Raw genomic sequence first — 23,534 nt, forward strand, 5'->3', positions numbered from 1 at the left:
TTATGGGGGTAGGAGAAGAATAAATGAAACAAGATGGGATTGGGAGGGAGACAAACCATAAGTGACTTTTAATCTCAGAAAACAAACTGACGGGACGCCTGGGTGGCTCAGTTGGTTAAGCAGCTGCCTTCGGCTCAGGTCATGATCCCAGGGTCCTGGGATCGAGTCCCACATCAGGCTCCTTGCTTGGCAGAGAGCCTGCTTCTCCCTCTGCCTCTGCCTGCCTCTCTGACTGCCTGTGCTCGCTCGCTCTCTCTCCCTCTGTCTCTGACAAATAAATAAAATCTTTAAAAAAAAAAAAAAAAAAAAAGAAAACAAACTGACGGTTGCTGGGAGGAGGGTGGTTGGGAGAATAGGTTTGGGGTTATGGACACTGGGGAGGGTATGTGCTATGGTGAGTGCTGTGAAGTGTGTAAACCTGCACCCCTGGGGATAAAAATATATTATATGTTTATAAAAAATTAAAAATTTAAAAAATTTCTATTAAGCAAATTGATAAAATGAAAAATAATTTTATGTTTATTGCAACATATTGAGAATATTTCAATGTGAGGCAATATAAAACATTACTGAAGTAATTTATACTTTTCATATAAGGTTTTCAAATAATATATGTGTTATGGAGTTAAGAGTGTATTTTACACTTACATATCTCAATTCACACTTCAACTGGATCCACATTTCAAGTGCTTTTACATGGCACAATTCTATTATCCCTCAGCCTTCAGTCATTTTCTGAACCATTTGGAGGTAAGAAAACCAGTGTACTGTTGAAATAATGAATGCCCTGAGTAGTGCACACCATGCATCATTACTACCATCTTTCTGGGAGCTGGTCCATTAAGAGTAATAGCCATACCCGAAGAGCAGCCTTCTACTACTTGCTGAGGATTATTACACATTGTCCCTTGAATAAGATGTGCAAATGGTTTTGTATTAAATACAACTCTTCCTTCAGAATCCTCTGCATTTTCTGCAAGAACTCCAGCTTATTTGAGGCTGAGTGCCAGCTGAATGTCTTCAGATAACTTCAAATCACACTTCGATCTGCACACTTCTCAGACTTGCCGAGAAGGCTGTCTTTTAAACTCTGTACTTGACAATTTTTCCTTCCACAATCAGGTATGGAAGGTCGCCATTTATAGTGAGGCCCAGATGGAAAAGTTGTGATAAAGCCCTAGCAGGCAACAGGTACTTTTTTGTTAATGACAGCAAATGTAGTGGGACATGCAAGAACCAGTTGTAGTTGTCGCCCTGCTTTTCACAGACAGAATTGTAAGTTGTCCTCATCTGTAACCACATGTCATTTTTAAAAATTATTAAACAATCATTTTTAGTACTGTAGGGCTCTTTGTCACAGTGTTTGGTCCGAGTCTCTTTTAGCACAACCCAGTAATGCTCATTTGGATTCTCCAAGGCTGATACAGTCAACATGGCTACTGTTATTAATATCCATGCACTGCACTCCTGAAATGTTTAATAAATCTTTTCTGTTTGGTGGACGAAGGTGATGGTGATCATGATCGTTACCTCTGTTGAATGGTAATTGGCTACATAGTTATTAAAACAGAGTAAATGCTCCCAAGCACCATACTGGTAAAAAAAAAACAACAACATGCGCACGCACGCACACACACACACACACACACACTCACACAGGTAAAACAAAACAAAAAAAACCAAAAACCCCACAGACACACACACACACTGGTAAAAAAAAAAAAAAAAAACCACACACGCATGCACACATTTCAACACTCAGAAAAAGGAATTTAAAATTGGGGTTTACATCACAATTGTGTATTCAGTACCTGGTACACATCTCTTTTGTTAATTTACATCGGGTCCTTTTTAAGCTTTTCTTTATTTTACTTATAATCGTCATTTTAGTATTTTACTTTAGATCTCCAAACTTTTTATTCTCTACAGAACTTTAAAAAAAATTTAGCGAGATATTTTTTGATTCTTTGAGCCCAACGTGTTTGTGGACGTGCACATATGTGTTAAGAATCTCTTCTGTACTCTACTACAATGTATAACAAGAATTAAAACTACCCAGAGTTTTGATTTAAATATACCAACTATGGAGCTTATGAGAATACACCACTTTGTGATATCATTGTGACTTTCTGATCAATTAATCAAATATTACATTTGAGGTCTTACTCTTTTCTTAGATTTAAATTATGGTTCTTGGGGCCCCTGGGTGGCTCAGAGGGTTAAAGCCGCTGCCTTCGGCTCAGGTCCTGATCTCAGGGTCCTGGGATCGAGTCCCGCATCGGGCTTTCTCCTTGGCGGGGAGCCTGCTTCCTCCTCTCTTTGTCTGTCTGCCTCTCTGCCTACTTGTGAACTCTTGTCGAAGAAATAAATAAAATATTTTTTAAAAAATTATGGTTCTTAATATGTGTTGGCCAGTAGTTTATAGTTCAATGAAGAAAATTCTATGGATGTGTACTCATGTAGTATGTATTATATTGTACTAAAAGTATGAAACCTTTGGTATGTTATTTGATCAATTTTTAAATATGCACTGAAAGAGCCCTTAATGTAACAGATTGTATGTAATTCATATTCTTTAAACTACTTTAAATATCCTTAAAGAATTTGATGGCATTGCAAGATTTTTAAGTCATTTTCCTAAGTGAAATATGAACTTTTATATTTTCTCTGTTTTTCCTCACTTTACAGATGCAGCAGCTTGAGAGACAGGTTATTGATGCTGAACGTCAAGCAGAAAAAGCTTTTCAACAGGTAGAGTATAATTCTAGTTAAATTTTCTTTTCTTAGCTGCCTGGGTGGCTCAGTCGATTAAGGGTCTGACTTCGGCTCAGGTCATGATCTCGGGGTCCTGGGATTGAGCCTCAGGAGGGGCTCCACACTTGGCCAGGAGTCTGCTTCTCCCTCTCCCTCTACCCATCACCCCACTTATGTGTGCTTTCTCTCAAATAAATAAATAAATAAAATCTTTAAAAAATTTTTTTCTCTCCCTACCAATATAAGCCTTGTTTTGCCCCAAACAATCCTCAAAATAGTCTTCAACCCTTCTCTACATCCTATCACTCTGACTGCTCTCTGACCTGGATCCATAGGGACAGTGGAGAATCTAATTTTATTTTGCTCCTTAACAGATTTCCATAATATGAAAATGCTTCCATTAGAAGGTTTATCTTCTGAAAAAATCAGATATGATTTTTATGGAAATCCTAACCATAATGATGTTGTAAATACAAATATGTTCATAACATTGTCTTTTTAAAATTATTGTTATGTTAGTCACCATACAGTACATCATTAGTTTTTGATGTAGTGTTCCATGATTCATTGTTTGCATGTAACACTGAGTGCTCCATACAATACATGCCCTCCTTAATACCCATCACCAGGTTAACCCATTCCCCCACCCTCCCTGCCCTCTAAAACCCTCAGTTTGTTTCTCAGAGTCCATAGTCTCTCATGATTCGTCTCCCCCTTGGGATTCCCCCGCTTCATTTTTCCCTTCCTTCTCCTAATGTCCTCCATGCTATTCCTTATGTTCCAACAATAAGGGAAGCCATATGATAATTGACTTTCTCTGTTTGACTTATTTCACTCAGCATAATCTCCTCCAGTCCCATCCATGCTGATGCAAAAGTTGGGTATTCATCCTTTCTGATGGCTGAGTAATATTCCATTATATATATGGACCATATCTTCTTTATCTATTCTTCTGTTGAAGAGCATCTCTTTCTACATTTTAGCTATTGGGGACATTGCTGCTAGGAACATTGGGGTGCATATGCCCTTCTTTTCACTACATCTGTATCTCTGGGGTAAATACCCAGTACTGCAGTTGCTGGGTCATAGGGTAGCTCTATTTCTAATTTTTTGAGGAAGTTCCCCATCGTTTTCCAAAGTGGCTGTACCAACTTGCATTTCCACCAACAGTGTAAGAGGGTTCCCCTTTCTTCACAATCTCTCCAACACTTGTTGTTTCTTGCCTTGTCAATTTTTGCCATTCTAACTGATGTGAGATTGTATCTCATTGTGGGTTTGATTTAAATTTTCCTAGTAGCTAATGATGATTAACATTTTTTTCATGACTGTTAGCCAATTGTATGTCTTCTTTTGAAGTGTCTGTTCATGTCTTCTGCCCATTTTCTGACTTGATTATTTGTTTTTTGGAAGTTGAGTTTGAGAAGTTCTTTATAGTTCTTGGATATCAACCCTTTGTAGAGTCATTTGCAAATATCTTCTCCCATTCCGTGGGTTGCCTGTTTTGTTGGCTGTTTCCTTTGCTGTGCAGAAGTTTTTTTATCTTGATGAAGTCCCAAAATTCATTTTTGCTTTTGTTTCTCTTGACTTTGGAGACATTTTTTGAAAAAAGTTGCTGTGGCTGATGTCGAAGAAGTTACTGCCTATGTTCTACTCTAGGATTTTGGTGGATTCCTATCTCACACTGAGGTCTTTCTTCCATTTTGAGTTTATCTTTGTGTATAGTGTAAGAGAATGGTCGGGTTTCATTCTTCTGTATATACCTGTCCAATTTCCCCAGCACCCTTTATTGAAGAGACTGTCTTTTTTCCATTGGATACTTTTTTCTGCTTTCTTGAAGATTGTTTGACTGTAGAGTCGAGGGTCCATATCTGGGCTCTCTCTTCTGTTCCATTGGTCTATGTGTCTGTTTTTGTGCCAGTACCATGCTGTCTTGGTGATCACAGCCTTGTAATAATATACCTTGAAATCAGGCAACATGATGCCCCCAGCTTTGGGTTTTGTCTTTTTGTGTATTGTTTTTTCCCCCCAACATTTCCTCGGTGATTTGAGGTATTTTCTAGTCCATACACATTTATGATTGTTTGTTCCAGCACTTTGAAAAATGCTGTTGGTATTTTGACCCGGATGGTGTTGGAAGTATAGATTGCCCTGGGAAGCATCGACATTTTAACAGTGTTTATTCATCCGATCCATGAGCATGGAATGTTTTCCCATCTTTTTGTGTCTTCTTCAATTTCTTTCATGAGTGTTTTGTAGTTTTTAGAGTACAGATCTTTTACCTCTTTGTTTAGGTTTATTTCAAGGTACCGATGCTATTGTAAATGGAATCAATTCTCTAATTTCTCTTTCTACAGTTACATTGTTAGTGTATAAGAAAGCAACAGATTTCTGTGCATTGATTTTGTATCCTGACACATTACTGAATTGCTGTATGAGTTCTGGTAATTTGGAGGTTGAGTCTTTTGGGTTTTCCACATAAAGTATTGTGTCATCTGCGAAGAGTAGCAGTGTCTTTCATAGAAATAAAGATTTGGAAATAATATGAATGCCATATTATAAGAGAATGAATAAGTGTACTATATTTATTCCATGAAATATTAAACAACCATTAAAAATAATTATTACAAAAGGCATACTAAAACAGAAAAATGCTTAGAGTTATATCGGGAAAACTACGTACAAAAACGTATACTTAGTATTAATAGGCATGTGGGGGAAGAGTCAAAGCTTTGATATGTCACTTAACTCAATCTGGGCCTTGTCAACTTTAAAATGAGTGTTTTGGATGAGCCCACGAGCCTTAAAGTTTGTCTAATGATCCTCATTCCATAGCTTCACATTTTATGAAAAGATCTTTGTCAGATTCAGGCAAGTCAGGATTTTCAAAATTATAATTTTTTCTAAGAAATGTATAAATATTTCTTATTCTTGCTCTAGATTTGTAGTGTTTCTTCTCTTCAATTTGAGTACTACTAAATCTTGTTTTCACCTAAAAGATTTGATTTTATACAGCAGATTCAGTAGATTGATTTAGTGGATTGATAAATTTCCAAACAAACCCAATCTAAGGTAATCTCTGAATTTCTTAATTATACTTAAAAGAAATTCCTAAAATTTTATTATGCCAAATTTCAACCAGTGCAAGAGTAGAGAAAATAACATCATGAACCCTCATCACTAGCTTTAACAATTGTCTACTCAAGGCTAATCAATACCTTCATTCACTTTATTCTCCACCCCCACACCAGGTTATTTTGAAACAACTTCTAGACATCATATCATTTCACCCATGAGTATTTCAGCAACTAATCTGAAAATAGGATTTAAAAATCGGAACTATAGTATCATCACACCAGCAATTCTTTAAAACCTCAAATTTAGGTATTGGTAGAAGTTTGAATATTAATTGTAAAGATCTATGCTGTGCTTGATTTTTTTTTTTTAAGATTACTTATTTATTTATTTATTTATTTATTTATTTATTTGACAGAGAGAGAGAGAGAAAGATAACAAGCAGGCAGAGAGGCAGGCAGAGACAGAGAGAGGGGGAAGCAGGCTCCCCGCTGAGCAGAGAGCCCGGTACAGGGCTCGATCCCAGGACTCTGGGATCATGACCTGAGCTGAAGGCAGAGGCTTTAACCCACTGAGCCAACCAGGCACCCCGCTGTGCTTGATTTTTTTTTTTTTAATGTTCTTTAGCTAATAATACCAAATAGTTTTATTTCTATTTGTAGCTCTAAAAATCCAATAATTAACAGTAAACTCATCAAAGGTCACTTATATTCTATGAAAGACTCCCATGTTTATGTCCCTTTTCGCCATTGTATACTAAATGTCCTTGTCCTTGTCTTTGTCTATTGTGGGCTCTGTATGCATGTCCCTGTTTAGTCCCACACCTAGTAACACACATTCAGCAGTTTGTCCTTCTTATCTCTCTCTTTATCTTTCCCTTTCTGACTTTGGCCTTTCCTTGGTGACATCTCTCTTTACCTCTTTCCCCATGGTTATCTATCTCTCTCTCTTCTTCCCTATTTTTACCTTCCCTTTCTTTTTTCCCTTTAACACCTCTTAGTATAGAGGAAAAAAGAAAGAAATGAAGGATGGTTTTGTTTTGCCTTTTCTTAAGTTAAATTAAAATCCTTTTTAAAAAATTATTTATTTATTTATTTGTCAGAGACACACACAGAAGCAGAGAACCCATGAGCTGGGGGAGTGGCAGGTTTCCTACTGAGCAGGGAACCAGACATGGGACTCAGTCCCAGGACTCTGGGGTCATGACCTGAGCTGAAGGCCCACGTTTAACCGGCTGAGCCACCCAGGCATGCTTTAAATTAAAATTCTGAATTTATATGTGCAGCGTATGGTTAACTCTGAAAAGTAAATTAATATGTCTTTCTTATTTGTGATTTTCAGGGTTTTCTTTTGTGATTCACTAGATCTTAAGAGCAAAAAAAGAATCGCCATTCCCAATTCAAGGGAAACAAGCCATGGCTGTTTGTAGCTATTAGGACCCAACCACTGATCTTGATAAGCTAGCAGGAAGAATTTCTTATTTGAGGTTATTCTTTGAGGATATCGGGTATAAAGTTATTTAATTCTGTGTGCTACATTTTATTTATTTAAAGATTTTATTTATCTTATTTGACAGAGAGAAACAGAAAGAGGGAAGGCAAGCAGGGAAGTAGGAGAGAGAGAAGCACACTTCCTGCTGAGCAGGGAGCCCAGTGGGGGGCTCGATCCCAGGACCTTGGGATCATGACCTGAGCCCAAGACATATGCTTAACAACCGAGTCGCCCAGGCACCCTGTGTGCTACATTTTAAAGCAAAAAGTCATCATGATTGGCTAAATGGCCTTAAATCAAACCCCTCCTCCCATAAAGAGTGAGTGATAATTGCAAATCTCCCTGAGTTTCTATGTAATTTAGCAAATCCAAAGTATTTGGTTTTGTCACACTTTAAATTTGTTTAGTCCTGTTTTGCTATGCTTCACAAGGGATTTTTTTCCTTATGTAATCGTACATTTTATTACATATTATTATACATCATACATATTATACATTATATACATATTACATATTATTCACAGTATTACATACATAATGATTCTGAAAGGTTTTTTATTTTTATTTTTTAAAGATTTTATTTATTTATTTGATAGACAGAGATCACAAGTAGGCAGAGAGGCAGGTAGAGAGAGGGGGAAGCAGGCTCCCCTCTGAACAGGGAGCCCAAAGCGGAGCTCAGTCCCAGGACCCTGAGACTACAATCTGAGCCGAAGGCAGAGACTTTAACCCACTGAGCCATCCAGGTGCCCTGATTCTGAAAGTTTATAGGAAATATAAAGAGAGCAAATGAATTCTGATGTACCAATTATATTACCTTCTTGTGGCCTTCACATGACTAAGTAAATGTTATTAACATAGAGTAACCACATCCTTTGCTATCTTTAGCAGTGTCCATGGGACTGTGCCCTATCTGCTGTTTATGTTGCTAAAATTCAGCTTGTCCTTTGTCATTGAGTCATATCCTAATATTTAAACTGTATTTATATTAACCAAAAAGGAACATTTCACCACTAAAAGCAGTAGTCAGCGCAAACTGACTCAACTTTGTACTTGAGCTTTTTTCATTTTTCCCCTTGTTTTTAATGAGTGGCATTATCTTACCTGTACAACCATTAAATAAGTTGGCTGTAGAGAAGAAATTGTACATTTTTCCAGAGAAATCTTGGTGATCATTATGCTGTAGTACATTTTTATTGTAGTGGTTCAGAGTTTGGAAAGCAGTATGTGCACATTAATCCCGAATTACTTATGAGTATTCCTGTGAGATAGAAAAACTGCATATTGCACATGTGGGAGATACTGATAAACAGGATTCATTCTTTATCTGATTAGGTGTATATTACAATCTATTACACTGATTTATGCTAACCAGGGCCACCTGGGTGGCTTAGTCAGTTAAGCAGCTGCCTTTGGCTCAGGTCATGGTCCCAGGGTCCTGGAATCAAGTCCTGCATCAGGCTTCTTGCTCAGCCGGGAGCCTGCTTCTCCCTCTACGGGCCACTCCCCCTGGTTGTGTGCATGCTCTCTTGCTCTCTCTCTCTGGCAAATAAATAAATAAAATCTTTGATTTATGCTAACCAAAAGGGAGTACAATAATTTCCCCTATAGAAATTTGTGTTTTCATTCTGTCCTTCTGTTTTCAATCCCTTGCCTGTGTTGGGTGCAGACTTGGTAAGATTTTAAAGTTCTCTCTGACCATTCTAATATGTGGACTAATCTGCCTCCTGTGAAGTTGGTTCTTAGATTCCAAGTCACTTGTGGTTCTTAATAAGTGACAACTACTCAGTCATGCTATTATCCAGGACCTTGTAATGATTTACTTCATTACAGGGAAACCTACTTTATCCAGTGCTACTCCTTTTCTTCTCCAGTAAGAATTGTTCCAGTCTTACTACATAAATTCTGGAGCACTATTTGCAAAATAATTGTGTTTAAGATGCGAAAGAATAATTACTTAATTTGCAGTAAATTTTAAGTAACTGGTAAATGGTCTGGAATTCAAAATAGCCTTATAATTCCTTTCTTCCTTCTATTTTGGAATGATCAGGTATTTTTATCATGCCATTGCAACACATATAGGGAAAAAGAAACTTTCAAACCACCCCCCCCCCGAAAATATAGTCACATCTTAATTACCTGTAGTGGGGTAGGTAGGGATGGGGTTAGAAAAGGGAAGAGTATGGGCAGGAAAATTGGAAACAGCATTGGGAGTTGTGTCAGTCCCCAAGACTTTCCTCAAGGTTTGATGATTCCCCAGAAGAACTCACAGAACTCAGAAAAGCTGTTATACTCACGGTTATGTTTTATTACAGTGAAAGCTTACAGATTAAAATCAGCAAAGGAAAAATGCACATAGAGCAGAGTCCAGGAGAAACCAGATGTGAGCTTCCAGTTGTCCTCTCTCACTGGAGTTACACAGGGATGCACTTAATTCTCCCATCAGCGATATGTGACAACATACAAAGTATTGCTGACTAGGGAAATTCATCTGAGCCTTGGTGTCCAGAATTTTTATTGGCAGGGGGTGGGGCTGGTAGTGTCAGTCTTGTAGGCATGGAGTGCATGTGTGATTGACCTTAGCTATTCAGTTTCCAACCTTGCACAGGTCAAAATGATACAGTGTGGTCCAGGACCCAAGGTGAATGGGGAAAAGAAGAGGCTTTCACCATAAATTACACTATTGGCATAAACTATCGGGTGTGGCCCAATTTCTCAAGTGTATAGAGTCTTATCAGGCAAGATATTACAAGGGCACAGAAGTTATTTTTTTTTCCAGGAGCTAGGCAAATGCCAGTTCTTTTTCTGGAATGTGCAGGGTTCCAGCACCCCCAAGTCTGCTGAGTTAATCCTTTACTACAAAATAGCTTAGGGAGCTCAGAAGCAATAAAGGTTTTGGGGAAATGGCTGAGATACATGGGTGCAACCAGAGGCTCTCCTAGAAGAAAAGGAAAAAGGTAGCCTAAAAGTGCAAAGCATTCTTCCCCAAAGAAGATCCATATAATTGCAAGTTTCTTTCATGAGCAATTTGAATTCATAGGTGTTTGTTATTGGTCAGTCTCTGAGTAGTTGAAATTCTTATATGGTTCAGACCATATAAGACCTGGAGAAAGAACTGGGCTGTTTTCTGTGTACTTGAAGTGAGATATTTTAAAAGGCTCCTTGGTGTTTCTGTAGGCCCTTTTCTTTTCTGTAGACATATTATTCGTGTGAATTACAAAGGAAGGCTGGTGGATCCTGTGGAACTTGGTCCTAACAGGAGCACTTGGCAAGTAGATTGCCTGTAAATATTTTGTGAGCTCTCTCCCTAAGAGATTTTGCTGTTCTTGCCTGTATTTTTTTTGCCCGGGAAGGTTTTGTTTAGCTAAAAGTAATGGTCAAATTAAACAGTCATACATAGCAAAAATGCATCCAAGGAGCTCTGACTGTAGCTTCCAGTCATAAAAGGAGAATACCTTTTAAATGGAACACATTTTTCAGGGGATAAGAGTACTCCCAAATCAGGGGCTTCAGGCTGGGTCAGTCAGTTGAGCGTCTGCCTTTGGCTCTGGTCAGGATCAAGCTCGCTGTCAGGCTCCCTGCTCTGCACAGAGTCTGTCTCTCTCTCCCTTTGCCTTCCTCCCCCCATGCTCTCTGTCTTACTCTCTCTCAAATAAATACATAAAATCTTAAAAAAAAAAAAAAAAAGGGAGTACTCCCAAATCATAGTTTTCTAGAACTGTAGACCTTTCCTAGCAATAATAGGACAATTTTATGTGGTATTCCAGTGTTTGTAGGGTGGCTTGCTCTGACTTAATAAAAGGAGATTATAGATGTAGATCTGGTAATATTTATTTATATTCTTATTCAGTTTTTTTTTTTTTTTTTTAGGTTTACAGGGCAGAAATATTTCTTCCCTTCTAAGTTCTTTGGCTTGTCTAATAATTAAATTGGCATAAACTAGATTAATAGGAGAAAAACAAGTTTAATTTCATACACACGGGAGCTCCATAAAAATAAGGGACTCAAAGAAGTGACCATAGCAGGCAAATTTTATACCATTTAGACAAAAAAACAGTACATTTGTGAAGAGTTGACAAGACAAAGGGGCTTGGGCTTAGGGTAGTAAATTAGTGAAGAAATAACAAGGTTTGTTTACACAGCCTTTTCAGCCCTAAATTCCCTGTCTCTGATGATAAGGGTGTCTTCTTCCCTCCTGGTACAGGAGGAGGATTTATTTCTAGTTTTCAGGGGGACAAAAGAGGGTCGGGGTGTTCTTACACCAGCTGTTTCTTAGGTAACTTGAATTCAGAATAATCAATATGCCAAAGTGGCGTATTTGGGGCTGGCACATTCTGCTCCCCTACAGGCCTGTCATCTATTACTCTGTCCCCGAAGAACTAGCATTGTGAACTTGGTCTCTGCCCTTCTTTCTCTGCTTCCACACTATAGAATGTCCTGTGTAGAACTGACTGAACCATCTTAAGAATGATCCTTGGTATTTATTGTTCAGCTTTCTGTCCTCCTCTGACTGTTTTTCATGGTAGCATTTCTGATGTAGACCTTTGTCCTTGACTTCTTGGTCTGCCATTCCTGCAGAAAACCTGCTATATTATGTTAAAAAATATAAATCTTAAGATAACTTAAAATTATCGCTTGGGTAGTGGAATGCAGGATTTTTCTCCAACTTTTAAAATCTACTTTTATTTTTATTGTTTTCAGACATCTGGGTGGTATTTAAGTAGGACACTTTGGCATCGGAGTTGAGTTTACATTTCTCTGGTGAACCCACAGATGACACCTTGTATTCACAGTTAAAAAAACAGAACCAAACTAACCTTAACACCCTCCTTCCAGAAACCCTCATTTGTCAAGTATTTTTGAACTCTAAGTCGATTCATCATGATTTTTCAGAGGTGTTTTTAACAGTTTAAGATGTTTCATTGTAATTTTCAATAATTTCTCAAATGCTTTTGCATATTTTTCTTCTTTGCCCCCTACAATCTAAAACATTACAAAAACTACATTCTTGCCTGTTTGGAGTATATGGAGTAGAAGTCTTAATATACAGTGCCCAGTACTTTCTTTCTTACTGTCATTAACATCTCACACATTCCTTCATATGCCCAAATGTGTTTTGCAAAAGATTCAAGCAGAGCCAGTGTATCTTAGGTATTAGAGCGTCACACAACCCCAGGTCACACACCAGTATCTTTTTATCTTGCTCTACGTTTTCCTACTGCCTTTACCTCCTTGTATGGCATACTGTATGATTTTTACATCTTATATTTGTGATCTGTCTTACCCACTAGAATGTAATTTCTATGCGGACAGAGATTTTGGGTCCATTTTATTCACTGATGTCTTCCCAGGGCCTGGCACTTGGCAACTATTCACTGTGTTTGTTAAATGAATGAATCTATAAACCCTCACTGAACATACTCCCTTACCTACATCTTGATTCTCATAGTTTTTTATTTTTTATATTCCATCATTTGGGTCTTTAAAGCTTTTTTGTTTTCCTTTTCCTTTCCATTGTGTGTGTTTGTTTTTCACCCAAGTTCAATTTTTTTTTTCCCCAAAATGTGCTATTACACCTGGTCATCCAATCTGATCTTTTCTCACTACTCACTTCTTTACTTTATATTCCTTCTTCCTTTAAAATATGAAAAAATGAGGGCTGCAAACTTTCTGATTCTATACTAACATGGAATATTTCACATATTATCATTGTTCTAGTAAATATGTGCATTACATTATAGCAAAATTCTGACAATCTCTTCTGTGCCCTTATGTACCTCAAAGGTAAACACCACTTGGCAAAATAGTCTCCAGACCTTATAATTGTTAAATACATTAGTCTTCTGACTTTATAAGTGTTAAATTATTAAAACATGCTATACATAAAATCTTAAAAAAAAAAAAAAAAAAGGGCGCCTGGGTAGCTCAGTGGGTTAAGCCTCTGCCTTCAGCTCAGGTCATGATCTCAGGGTCCTGGGATCGAGTCCCACATCGGGCTCTCTGCTCAGCAGGGGGCCTGCTTCCCTTCCTCTCTATCTGCCTGCTTCTGTCTACTTGTGTTCTCTGTCTGTCAAATAAATAAATAAAATATTTTTAAAAAACACAACATGCTATACAATATTTTGTTTTTATGATGATACCTTTGAGGAATGTATTTAACATTAAAGTAAAATGCTAAGTTTAATACTGTGATAAATTAATTACATGCATAATATTAATTTTCTAACCTCTGAATTCAGGTACAAGTTATGGAAGAGAAATTAAAAGCAGCTAATATTCAAACCAGTGAATCAGAAACAAGGCTGTATAAAAAGTGTCAAGATCTGGAGACCCTAATACAAGAAAAAGATGACATCATTCAAAACCTGGAACTGCAGCTTGAAGAACAGGTTAGGAAGAACTGGATCATCACAGTCTAAATACATGCATTTATTTATGCATAATCACAAAGATTAAAGAGGGGGCCCACACTTCTAAATTTGGGTCAGAAATCTCACTATTTGGTCAGCTCCTGGAGTCTAAGCACATTTACTGGTGAAAGGTACAAATAAAATGGTATTCTCTTTAAGTCTGGGTGATTCCAAAGCCATATCTAACACTTTTTGGATGCAACCGTGCTCCTTAACTTTCAGACTTTTCAGAGTATGATGTAGTTTTCAGCTTCAAAACATTTGGTTGTCAGCAGGCATTTCTCTCTGTAAAATTTTTGAGATAGATCTTTGCTTTAGATTTTTAGGGTGTTGGAAATACTTATGGAACATTGTGTTTTAAAAGTACGTTTGATGTGAACCCTTCTGTTAAAAATGTATACACAGTCTTTAAACCACTTAGTTTTTAGTTTATTTTAAAATTTTCTTAGGAATATTTATTTATTTATTTAGGGGAAAAAATTGCATTAAGGTCATTTGCTTAAATCATCATTTAGCATCACATGGGGCACCTGGGTGGCTCAGTGGGTTGGGGCCTCTGCCTTCAGCTAGGGTCATGATCCCAGAGGTCCTGGGGTCGAGCCCTGCATCGGGCTCTCTGCTCGGCGGGAAGCCTGCTTCCTCCTCTCTCTCTGCCTACTTGTGATCTCTGTCTCTCCAATAAATAAATTTTTAAAAAATCATCATTTAGCATCACTTAAGGATGACCACTATGAAATTAATAAATCTGCTAAATTGTTTTTTATCTTCAGAATATTTTTTTCCATTACTCTGGGAATTCGTATTTCTTTAGGTCAGTGGTTTCCAACTTTTCACCACCCCCAGCGATTTATATGACAGTCACATTCTCCTAGTTTTGTGAACATAACCAGGTTTCAAGGTTGGTAAATGTGAGCTACAGTTTTTTATTTCATTTTTGCTGAATTTTAAAAAACTTGCATGTAAAAATAAAATAAAATAAAATATATGAGAAATAAAAACTTGTATTTGAGGGGAAAACAAACCATGTTCCAGAAGAGATTCTGATTCTCTTCTCCCTAACCTGGTTGACCCCTCTCCTACAGTTATAAACCCTAGATCATTTCCAGAAATCATTTATTTTGTTGATAAATTCAGTGCTTGGATTTCAGTATAAGATCTTTCTGAGAAAGAGAATTTAACAGTTATTCAAACTAGTAATATTTTCATATGCTTTATGGTTTATTATTATGTCTGTTGGACGATGGTTCTCGTTTTTTTTACTCTATTTGATGATTTGAAGGTAGGTGTATTAACTTGGAAATGAGTTTTAAGTGGATTGGTCCTTTATATTTATGATGTAATGTTTCCAGACCAGTGAGCCTATGTTTGAACTAAATGCACTGCTAATGTTATTTCAGAAACAAATAAGGATACAAGAAGCTAAAATAATAGAAGAGAAAGCAGCTAAGATCAAAGAATGGGTAACACTTAAATTAAATGAGGTATTTATTCCTATATTTTGCCTTTTCTTTATCTTTTACTTAATTTGAATAGATAAGTCATCAGAGTATCTGATCATTTGGAATGAAACAAAATTCTGATCAGTTGGTGGTGCTGCTGTCTTTTGGTAAATGTGAGATAGGCAGCTTTCATTCTTATGTCCAATGTATTTCTGAAATTAAAAATATTGATAGACTCCTAGTAAACAGTGTAAGTAGCCTCATTCTAGGTAGTTGATTTTAGTTCTAATTAGCTAATTTCAAATAATTATAGAACATATGTATATATCACAAAATTAATGTGTTCAGTATCTTGAGAAGTACACATTGGTTTATATGGCAGATTAAATGCTGAAATAGTTTGATTTAAAACAATTTTACAGTGGGAAAGGCATGAAAATGCCCTGGGGTTAAAATATTTGAACTCTCAGTTCTGGAAAAAATAAATATCAGAGCCCTAATTACCTAGGTTGATAATTATGCTGATAAATTCATCTGCTATTTGGTCATCATTTCTTTTGTATTTTGCTTACATGTAATTAGGTATTAACATTTTAAAATATTATGATTTGCTAGTACATTTTAGAAGTATTATTCCTGTATAAAAGGATACCATTATGTCCTTTCAGCTGGAATTAGAAAATCAGAATCTTCGTTTGATCAACCAAAACCAAACTGAAGAGATAAGAACATTACAGTCAAAACTACAAGGTATGAGTATTTTGACTAAGATAGCTTAGTTGTGTTTATTAGGCTATACAGAATTTTAGTGTTGAACATTTGAAATATGCCTAGCACAACCAAGGAGCTGAATTTTTACATTTTATTAATTTGAATAGATTTTAATTTAAAGAGCCACATGTCTATATTAGCACAGCTAGACAATTTTGTAAATAACCCAAAGGGGGTTAATACTAATTTGAATGTTTAATTTCAGGTATGTTTGCTTTAAAAAAATCAGTTATTTTCTATTTTCACTTGTGTTGTGGTGATCAATAGTGAGTGAAATTCTTACAGCCTGAATATTTTCATCAGAATTTTATAATATGAATAATAAACTCTTTGCATTTTCCAATGCTTAGGGTTACTTTCTTTTAGCATGAAAGCCTAAAGATGGGTGGTAGAGTTAGAGATAGATATTTACTTATTATAATTGCTATGATGAGCACCAGTCAAGTACACATTGAGCTGAGGACAAGGTGAATCCGCAGGGTTATTAGATCCTGGCCTACCACAGTGGTTTTCAACCTTATTTAGCAACAGAACTCCTTTTAAAACAGTAACAAAAAAACCCAAAAAACAAAAACAAAAAACCCCAAACAGTATTTTTTTTTTCTGTAGAATCTCAAGAGATAAAACAGGTGAAAGCAGTGTTGGTTGATGGGCCCAGAGTTCTGCAGACTCAGCTTTACCCATACCTCTTCTTATATCCATTGTGACATTTCCACAAATGGAGTTCACAGAATGCATTGGGAAAATGCTGGCACAGTAGCAAAAGCATGGACTTTGAAGTCAACCTTAATGCCCATGATTTAATAACTGTTATATTGCTGGATTTTTTTTTCTTTTACATCAGTAAAATGGTAATGGTACTAGTGCCTTCCTGGTTTCATGGGTATTTGTTGATTTTATAAAACGTGTGAAACCATTTTGTCTACTGCATGTTCATACTTATTGCGGTCGTTTTGTTAAAGAAAAAGCTCCTGTTTTCCTTTTCTCTCAATACCTCTGACACCGGACATGTGTGAGTTGTTTTTCTGTTTTTTTGTTTAATTTATTCGACAGACAGAAATCACAAATAGGCAGAGAGGCAGGCGGGGGTGGGGAGAGGCTCCCTGCTGAGCAGAGATCCCAAAGTGGGGCTCAATCCCAGGACCCTGAGATCATGACCTGAGCTGAAGGCAAAGGCTTAACCCACTGAGCCACCCAGGTGCCCCTGTGTATGAGTTTTTCCACACAAAGCAATTCTCCAATTCCCAGAGGATACCGACTCGCTATCCTTCAAACCCAATTCTGACATTATCTACTTAAAGTTAGCATCAGATCCCACAGGTTACAGGTTTGATCCCACAAAACTACCCCCCCACACCACTTCATACATCACTTCGAACACAATTGTAAATATCAGTTCTCAACCCTGCTTCTGGCCCACTGGCTATAAATCAAAGGTTCCCATGACCCTCCCCAGGTTTGATATTTTGCTACAGCCGCTCACAGAACTCAGGCAAACAGTTTACTTACTAGATTGCTGGTTTATTACAAAAAACAAAACTCAGGAACAGCCACGATGAATGAGATGCAGAGGGTGTGAGGTATGGAGAAGGGGCACAGAGCTTCCATGTTCTCTTCAAGCACACCACCCTCCCAGTACCTCCACGCATTCACCAACCTGGAAGTCCATTCTTTTGGGTTTTTATGGAGACTTCATTATGTAGGCTTGACTGACTAAAATCATTGGCCATTGGTGGTTAAGTCAGTTTTCAACCCTCCCCTCCCCTGAGGTCAGAGGTAGGGAGTCATAGAGGTTGAGGCCGAAAGTTCCAGTCTTCTAATCACATAGTTGGTTCCCCTGGCAACCAGCTCCCATCCTGGGGCTGTCTAGTGGCTTTCCAAAAATCACCTCATCAACATAAGCTCAGATGTGGTTGAAAGGGTTTGTTATGAATACAAAAGATAACTTTTATTGCTCTTACCACTTGGGAAATTCCAAAGGTTTTAGAAGCCCAGAACCATGGATGAAGACCAGCATAGTTCTTATATCACACACTTCCTCCAACGATATGATGGGAAGTTGGTGTCCATGTGGTTGATCTAGAATTCCATGTTCACCTATAAAACCATTGACATGGATTGAATGTACTAAGCCTAGCTCTGAAAAGGCTGTTATTTTATCTGATATTCTTAGCTTGCAATTCTAGTCTTCATTGGCAGTCTGTTGGGTCTTGTAGACGAAGGGGTGTGAATCCTAGGAGCCTCGACTTAGACTGGAGAAGAATAGATACAATTAAGTAGATATAATATAGTACCTTAAAAATGTATGTGCATGTCTGTGGTTATTAAAATACTGTGGATTGGTTCTGTGAGACATATTCAACATGAAAATAATAAAAGATATACCTAAAGGAATACACTATAAAAGATATTTTTCTTTTTTTCAATTTTTTTAAAAAGATATTTTTCTTATGCTCCAGTCAGTTCTCAGCTGCTATTTAATTTACCCCTTTGGTGTTCTTCCAGAGTTAATTAAAAATTTAATTTTGGGGGGAATCTTTTCTTACTGTCACTAGGATCTCTATGCTTTTAAAGATTTTATTTATTTATTTTAGGAAGAGAAAGAGAGTGGGGGCAGGCGAAAGAAGAGGGAGGCAAGAATCTTAAGAAGATTGCTTTTTTTTAAGGGTTTATTTATTTATGCGACACAGAGAGATCACAAGTGCGCAGAGAGGCAGGCAGAGAGAGAGAGAAGGAGAAGCAGACTCCCTGCTGAGCAGAGAGCCCGATGTGGGGCTTGATCCCAGGACCCTGAGATCATGACCTGAGCTGAAGACAGAGGCTTAACCCACTGAGCCACCCAGGTACCCCTTAAGCAGATTCCTTAAGTCTGCCTGATGTGGGGCTCAATCCCAGGACTCAGATCATGACTGAGCCACAATAAGAGTTGGACACTTACCGACTGCACCACCCGGGCGCCCCTCTCCATGCTTTTAATCTTGCAAGCAGGGAGGTTATAACTTCTAGAAGATGGATTAACTCGTGATTAATTACTCCTCGAGCTATCTAAATTCTCTATCTAGAAACTGTCCCCTCCCCCCTTTTTTCCTCTAAAGAAGTGATGAGGACCCTCCATATTGTGGTCATCATAGATCAAGCCCCTACATCTGCTCTTTTGGGAAAAGCGAACTGGAAACTAAGATAGCAAAAGTTAGTACAATGGCCATGTGATATTTGCCCCAACTGATGATCTGAATTTCTTTGGTTGTCCTGGCAACGACGACCTCAGTCCCTCTTCCCTCACCATTAGTAGCATTACTGCCCAATCAAATTTTACCAGTTTTTGACTGCTATTTACCAGTACCATGATTTTGCAAGATGCTATAACCCTCTCCTTGTCTACAGTCTGTTTTTTTGTTTGTGGTTTTGTTTCTGTTTAAGAACTACTTTTAAAGGGATTAGAGTTTCTCCCTACAGTTAAAAAACGTTTAGAACATTCAAAATGTAAAAATAGATTTAAACATTAGCATGTGATACTAGACATTGAGGGGTCTATGTTACTAGACTAGGCTTTTTTCTGGTATAAGGAGTGATTTGTCCAGACTTTTAAATGCTTTGGTTCTGTGTTTAATAAACTGTCATAAAAAATTCAGATCTTGATTTTGATTAATGATCTTGCAGAAGTTCAAGGGAAGAAGTCATCTACTCTCTCTACACCAAAGCTTTCAGAAGGCCAGCGCCTAAGCAGTTTGACCTTTGGGTGCTTTTTATCCCGAGCAAGGAGTCCTCCTCAAGTAGTAAAATCTGAGGAAATGAGCAAGATATCATTTAAAGAGCCCGAGTTCACAGAGGGAAAAGACGTAGAAGGTATTTATGGACTAGAGAAATTTACTTTGACTTTTTTTTTAAAAAAGGAAAAATAATTTGCTAGGATTCATCCAAATATAACTTAAATTTCCTTGTGGTTTTTTTTTTCTTGACAAGTTGATATTGTATGAAAATATTTTTAAAGAGCAATCCAGCCTTTAATTTGTATACCTAGTTATCTTGTGTGGGTTTTTTTTTGGAGTCTTTGACAAAGATGCATAGAAGAGACTGATTTTCCCCTCTTGATACTTTCTCCTGCTGTAGGTAGCAGTGATATTTAAAATTAAAAAGCTCACTGTTGTACCTACAAGGTACTTGTTTTAACTGAGTTTCACATTAGAACTATGAACTTTCTATTATTTACTTAAAATATTTAAAAATTACCTGATATTAAATATGAAGTTAAATATGGCATAGCAAACTTATAAAGAAAAAGAACATCAGGGGACAATTTAGTAAGTGCTTTGATTTTCCCTTACCCATTTTGCTTCAAAGAGAAAAATATTTGCTTTGATTTTTGCCTTTTCCGTTTTGCTTCAAAGAGGAAAATATTTGCATAGATGTTTAAGTCCTGGACCTGTGTGCAGGTTTCTACCCTTCTTTTATTTGTAAAGCCCCTTTAAAATTTTGCTCTGTTGTGCCGCTGCTGGCTTTGCCACCTGTAGTGTGACTTTGCCCAAATATTTTAGAAAGCCTTGAATGTGCATCGTCTGTGTTTTCAGTTCCCGCTTCCTTCCTCCAAAGGAGAAAAAATATAGCCCTAAAAGCCGGCTCTGTACTTGGTCATGAAATCCTGACAACAACATAATGTTTTTCCAAGCAGAATTGTCCTTTGCTACTTGCTTTTATGCTGTTTCCTGCAATTTATTTTTCTTTTCTGAGCAGTCATGTTAATTTTCCTTCCACTTTCAAATAGTCAGTTGAGTATTGCTTGGTATACCTGAGGTTGGCTGGCCTGAAGCTCTTGCCCACTTGCAAATTTAACAATTTGCTTTATATCAAATCATCAAGTTTGGGGTGCCTGGGTGGCTCAGTGGGTTGAGCCTCTGCCTTGGCCACAGGTCATGATCCCAGGGTCCTGGGATCAAGCCCTGCATTGGGCTCTCTGCTCAGCAGGGAGCCTGCTCCCCCCGCACTCTCTCTCTGCCTGCCTCTCTGCCTACTTATGATCTCTGTCAAATAAATAAATAAAATCTTTTAAAAAAATCATCAAGTTTATTTGTTCAGCCTCTAGTTCCTTGTTATGAAAGTCATGTCTATATTTTAAAAGTTTCTCTTGTGCTCTTTATAAATTGTACAAATGTTTAGTTTGGTGTTTATGAAGCCAGTGGTTCCTTCTGTTAATTATATTCAAAACAAAAATAAGCCACGTCGAAAGACATTGTTAAACAGCATTATTCTTGTTATAAAAACACATTTGGAGTTATGAATAAACCCAAAGTAGAGCCAGGAAGGCTTTTCTGTGTTTATGTTTCTTCATGGCTTTGCATATTCCATGTATTGAAGCTTGGGAACAAAGTTTGTGTTTTTTTTTTTAAACTATAACTTTATATTTATTATGTTTAAATTTTCTTATGATAATTTTAAAATTTAGTTGAAAGAGTGTCGTCCTTTGCTTTGCTTTAAAATAGAATTAGTGGTATCCTTTGGTGGCTGCTTTCTTTGATAGTCAGAGTTGCCCTGTTTCACATTTTGCTTCTTTCATTTTAAACCGTTGTCAGTATCCTTTTTCCCCAATGTGTTTCTTTGTAAAAAGCAGTTTAATTTCAATACTCTTCTATTGAAGTGTTAGGGCTCATATTTTACCTTAAAGCTTACAGTTTTCAAAGTGGGGTTTAAACAAGACAACTAAAAAAGGATCATGTAAATTAGCTTTAGTCATATGAAAATTCCAGTTTTTACAATGTAGTTTCATAAAGCTAACTGTACAGAAAGATTACATTATCAAAGACAACATGCTGATATGATATATATTTTTCTAGAAATGGAAATTCCAGAAAAGTCAGGCGAGAAGCAAATTCAAGAAAACAACCGGGGTCAGAGAACGTTGCCTCAAACCCCCTGTGTCCCGGAACAGAATCGGAAAACAAGAACGAGCTTTGCAACAGATGGTGGCACATCCCAGAATTCTGGAGCCCCAGGGAGCGACTGGAGTTCTGATGAGGAAGACGGGAGCAAAGGAAGGTCCAAGTGCAGATACACGTCCACCCTTTCCAGTCACACATCGGAGGAAGGGGTCCACTGTAGCAGAATGTGCAGCGAGGCATACCTGACAGCATCTGATGACAGCAGTTCTATATTTGAAGAAGAGACTTTTGGCATAAAGAGACCAGAACACAAGAAGCTGTATTCTTGGCAACAGGAGGCCCAGTGGAAAGCTCAGAACTGTCCTCTTGTAAAGGGAAATTCTGAATCAAGTAAAAAGGAGCAGGACAGTTCGTCAGATGAACTGAATAAAAAATTTCAGTCTCAGAGACTGGATTATTCATCGTCATCAAGTGAGGCCAACACCCCCAGCCCTATTTTGACCCCAGCTTTGACGCCCAAGCATCCTAACCCACTGCCTGGAAAATGTATGCAATTAGTGCCTTCATCAAACCTGCCGCCCCCAAAGTTACGGATTCCTAACGTGTTCAGCATAAGTGTGGCCCTAGCCAAAAGGCACTTAAGCCAACCACAGTTAAGTTCCGACAGGATGTTTGGTACCAACAGGAATGCCATAAGCATGATCCGACCGCTCAGACCTCAGGAAACAGACCTTGATCTGGTTGATGATGACAGTACAGAAATTTTAGAGAATATGGACACCAGTTGTGATGATGGATTATTTTCCCATGACTCCCTGGAATCCCCGTGCTCCGACGACCAGGAACCCAGTGACTCGGCCAAGAAGCTGGCGTGTGGCAAACCGCCCACCCCACCCCTGCACCGCTTTCCCTCTTGGGTAAATGAGATTGCTGTGTGTGACGTGTGCATGCTGGTTTTTAACTAACACCCATTTTCAGGTTTTACTTTACTTCTTTTCTTGTTTTTTTTTTTAACGATCCAGATTGTTCTGAAACATCTCACTTTTCAGAATACTGTTTCCCCTCCTTTTTTCACACTGAGTTGTGTGTCAATGGAGAAATAAGAAAAAGTGAAGACATGTGGGAGATCAAAATATTACCTTTATTACTGAGAAAACTGATTTTAGAGAAATCAGGGCAGATGAGCTTTCCAATACTGAACTTGGAATTCTCTAGATTTATAAGCCCAGTCCCAGGTAGCCCTGGACCTCCAGAGGCTTCTTCAGGGGAGGGTCACCTCTCCAAAGTAGCTTGCAGCCCAGAGAAAGAACAAGTGGTATTTCCTGAGCTATTACTTCTCCAGAGAAAGGAGAGAGACAGGTGGCTGTCCACTTTTTCCTTCTAAGCTTGCCAGTCACGTTAGCCATTCCTCCTCCTTGGGAGGGAGAAATGAATGGTTGGAGAGGAATCCGGAATGTTACTGGAGTTCCCTCCCCCGGAAGGAAACATCAAGGGTGTGGAAGAAGGGTTCCTCCTACCTGTGTAATACTTTGGGCAAATTCGGAACTAGGATACTTAACTCTTGGTGGTCATTAGTTTTTGAACTTAATCATTACTTGATTAACTTTAAGAGAAATTTAACTTTTCTCTTCATGAGCTTATAAATCCATTGCTTTAACCAAAAGTATCTTACTGTGTATCTAGAATAGATTGAAATTTCTTCCATTGAAAACACTGAATATTAA

At 37.7% G+C, this 23,534-nt stretch overlaps 2 protein-coding genes across 5 annotated transcripts in view; one reads left to right on the forward strand and one right to left on the reverse strand.

Annotated features, from left to right (window-relative positions):
• The window catches only part of PLEKHH2 (pleckstrin homology, MyTH4 and FERM domain containing H2), a 120,617-nt gene that overhangs the window by 32,673 nt on the left and 64,410 nt on the right, over window positions 1-23,534 (forward strand). For 3 of the 4 annotated variants that reach the window (XM_059406208.1, XM_059406209.1, XM_059406211.1), the window contains exons 3-8: window positions 2,689-2,751; window positions 13,557-13,706; window positions 15,125-15,208; window positions 15,835-15,916; window positions 19,598-19,783; window positions 21,766-22,727. In XM_059406208.1, coding sequence (XP_059262191.1) covers window positions 2,689-2,751; window positions 13,557-13,706; window positions 15,125-15,208; window positions 15,835-15,916; window positions 19,598-19,783; window positions 21,766-22,727 — 1,527 coding nt within the window. The remainder of the gene's footprint in view (window positions 1-2,688; window positions 2,752-13,556; window positions 13,707-15,124; window positions 15,209-15,834; window positions 15,917-19,597; window positions 19,784-21,765; window positions 22,728-23,534) is intronic. The other variant, XM_059406210.1, reaches the window with a different exon arrangement.
• C1GALT1C1L (C1GALT1 specific chaperone 1 like) lies at window positions 725-1,963 on the reverse strand. The gene is given in 6 exon segments (XM_059407825.1): window positions 725-782; window positions 784-1,033; window positions 1,036-1,089; window positions 1,092-1,405; window positions 1,407-1,553; window positions 1,555-1,963. Coding segments are annotated over 6 exon segments (1,011 nt in total). The 5' UTR covers window positions 1,743-1,963.

Source organism: Mustela nigripes, chromosome 7 (assembly GCF_022355385.1).
Source record: "Mustela nigripes isolate SB6536 chromosome 7, MUSNIG.SB6536, whole genome shotgun sequence".
NCBI classification, from domain to species: Eukaryota; Metazoa; Chordata; class Mammalia; order Carnivora; family Mustelidae; genus Mustela; species Mustela nigripes.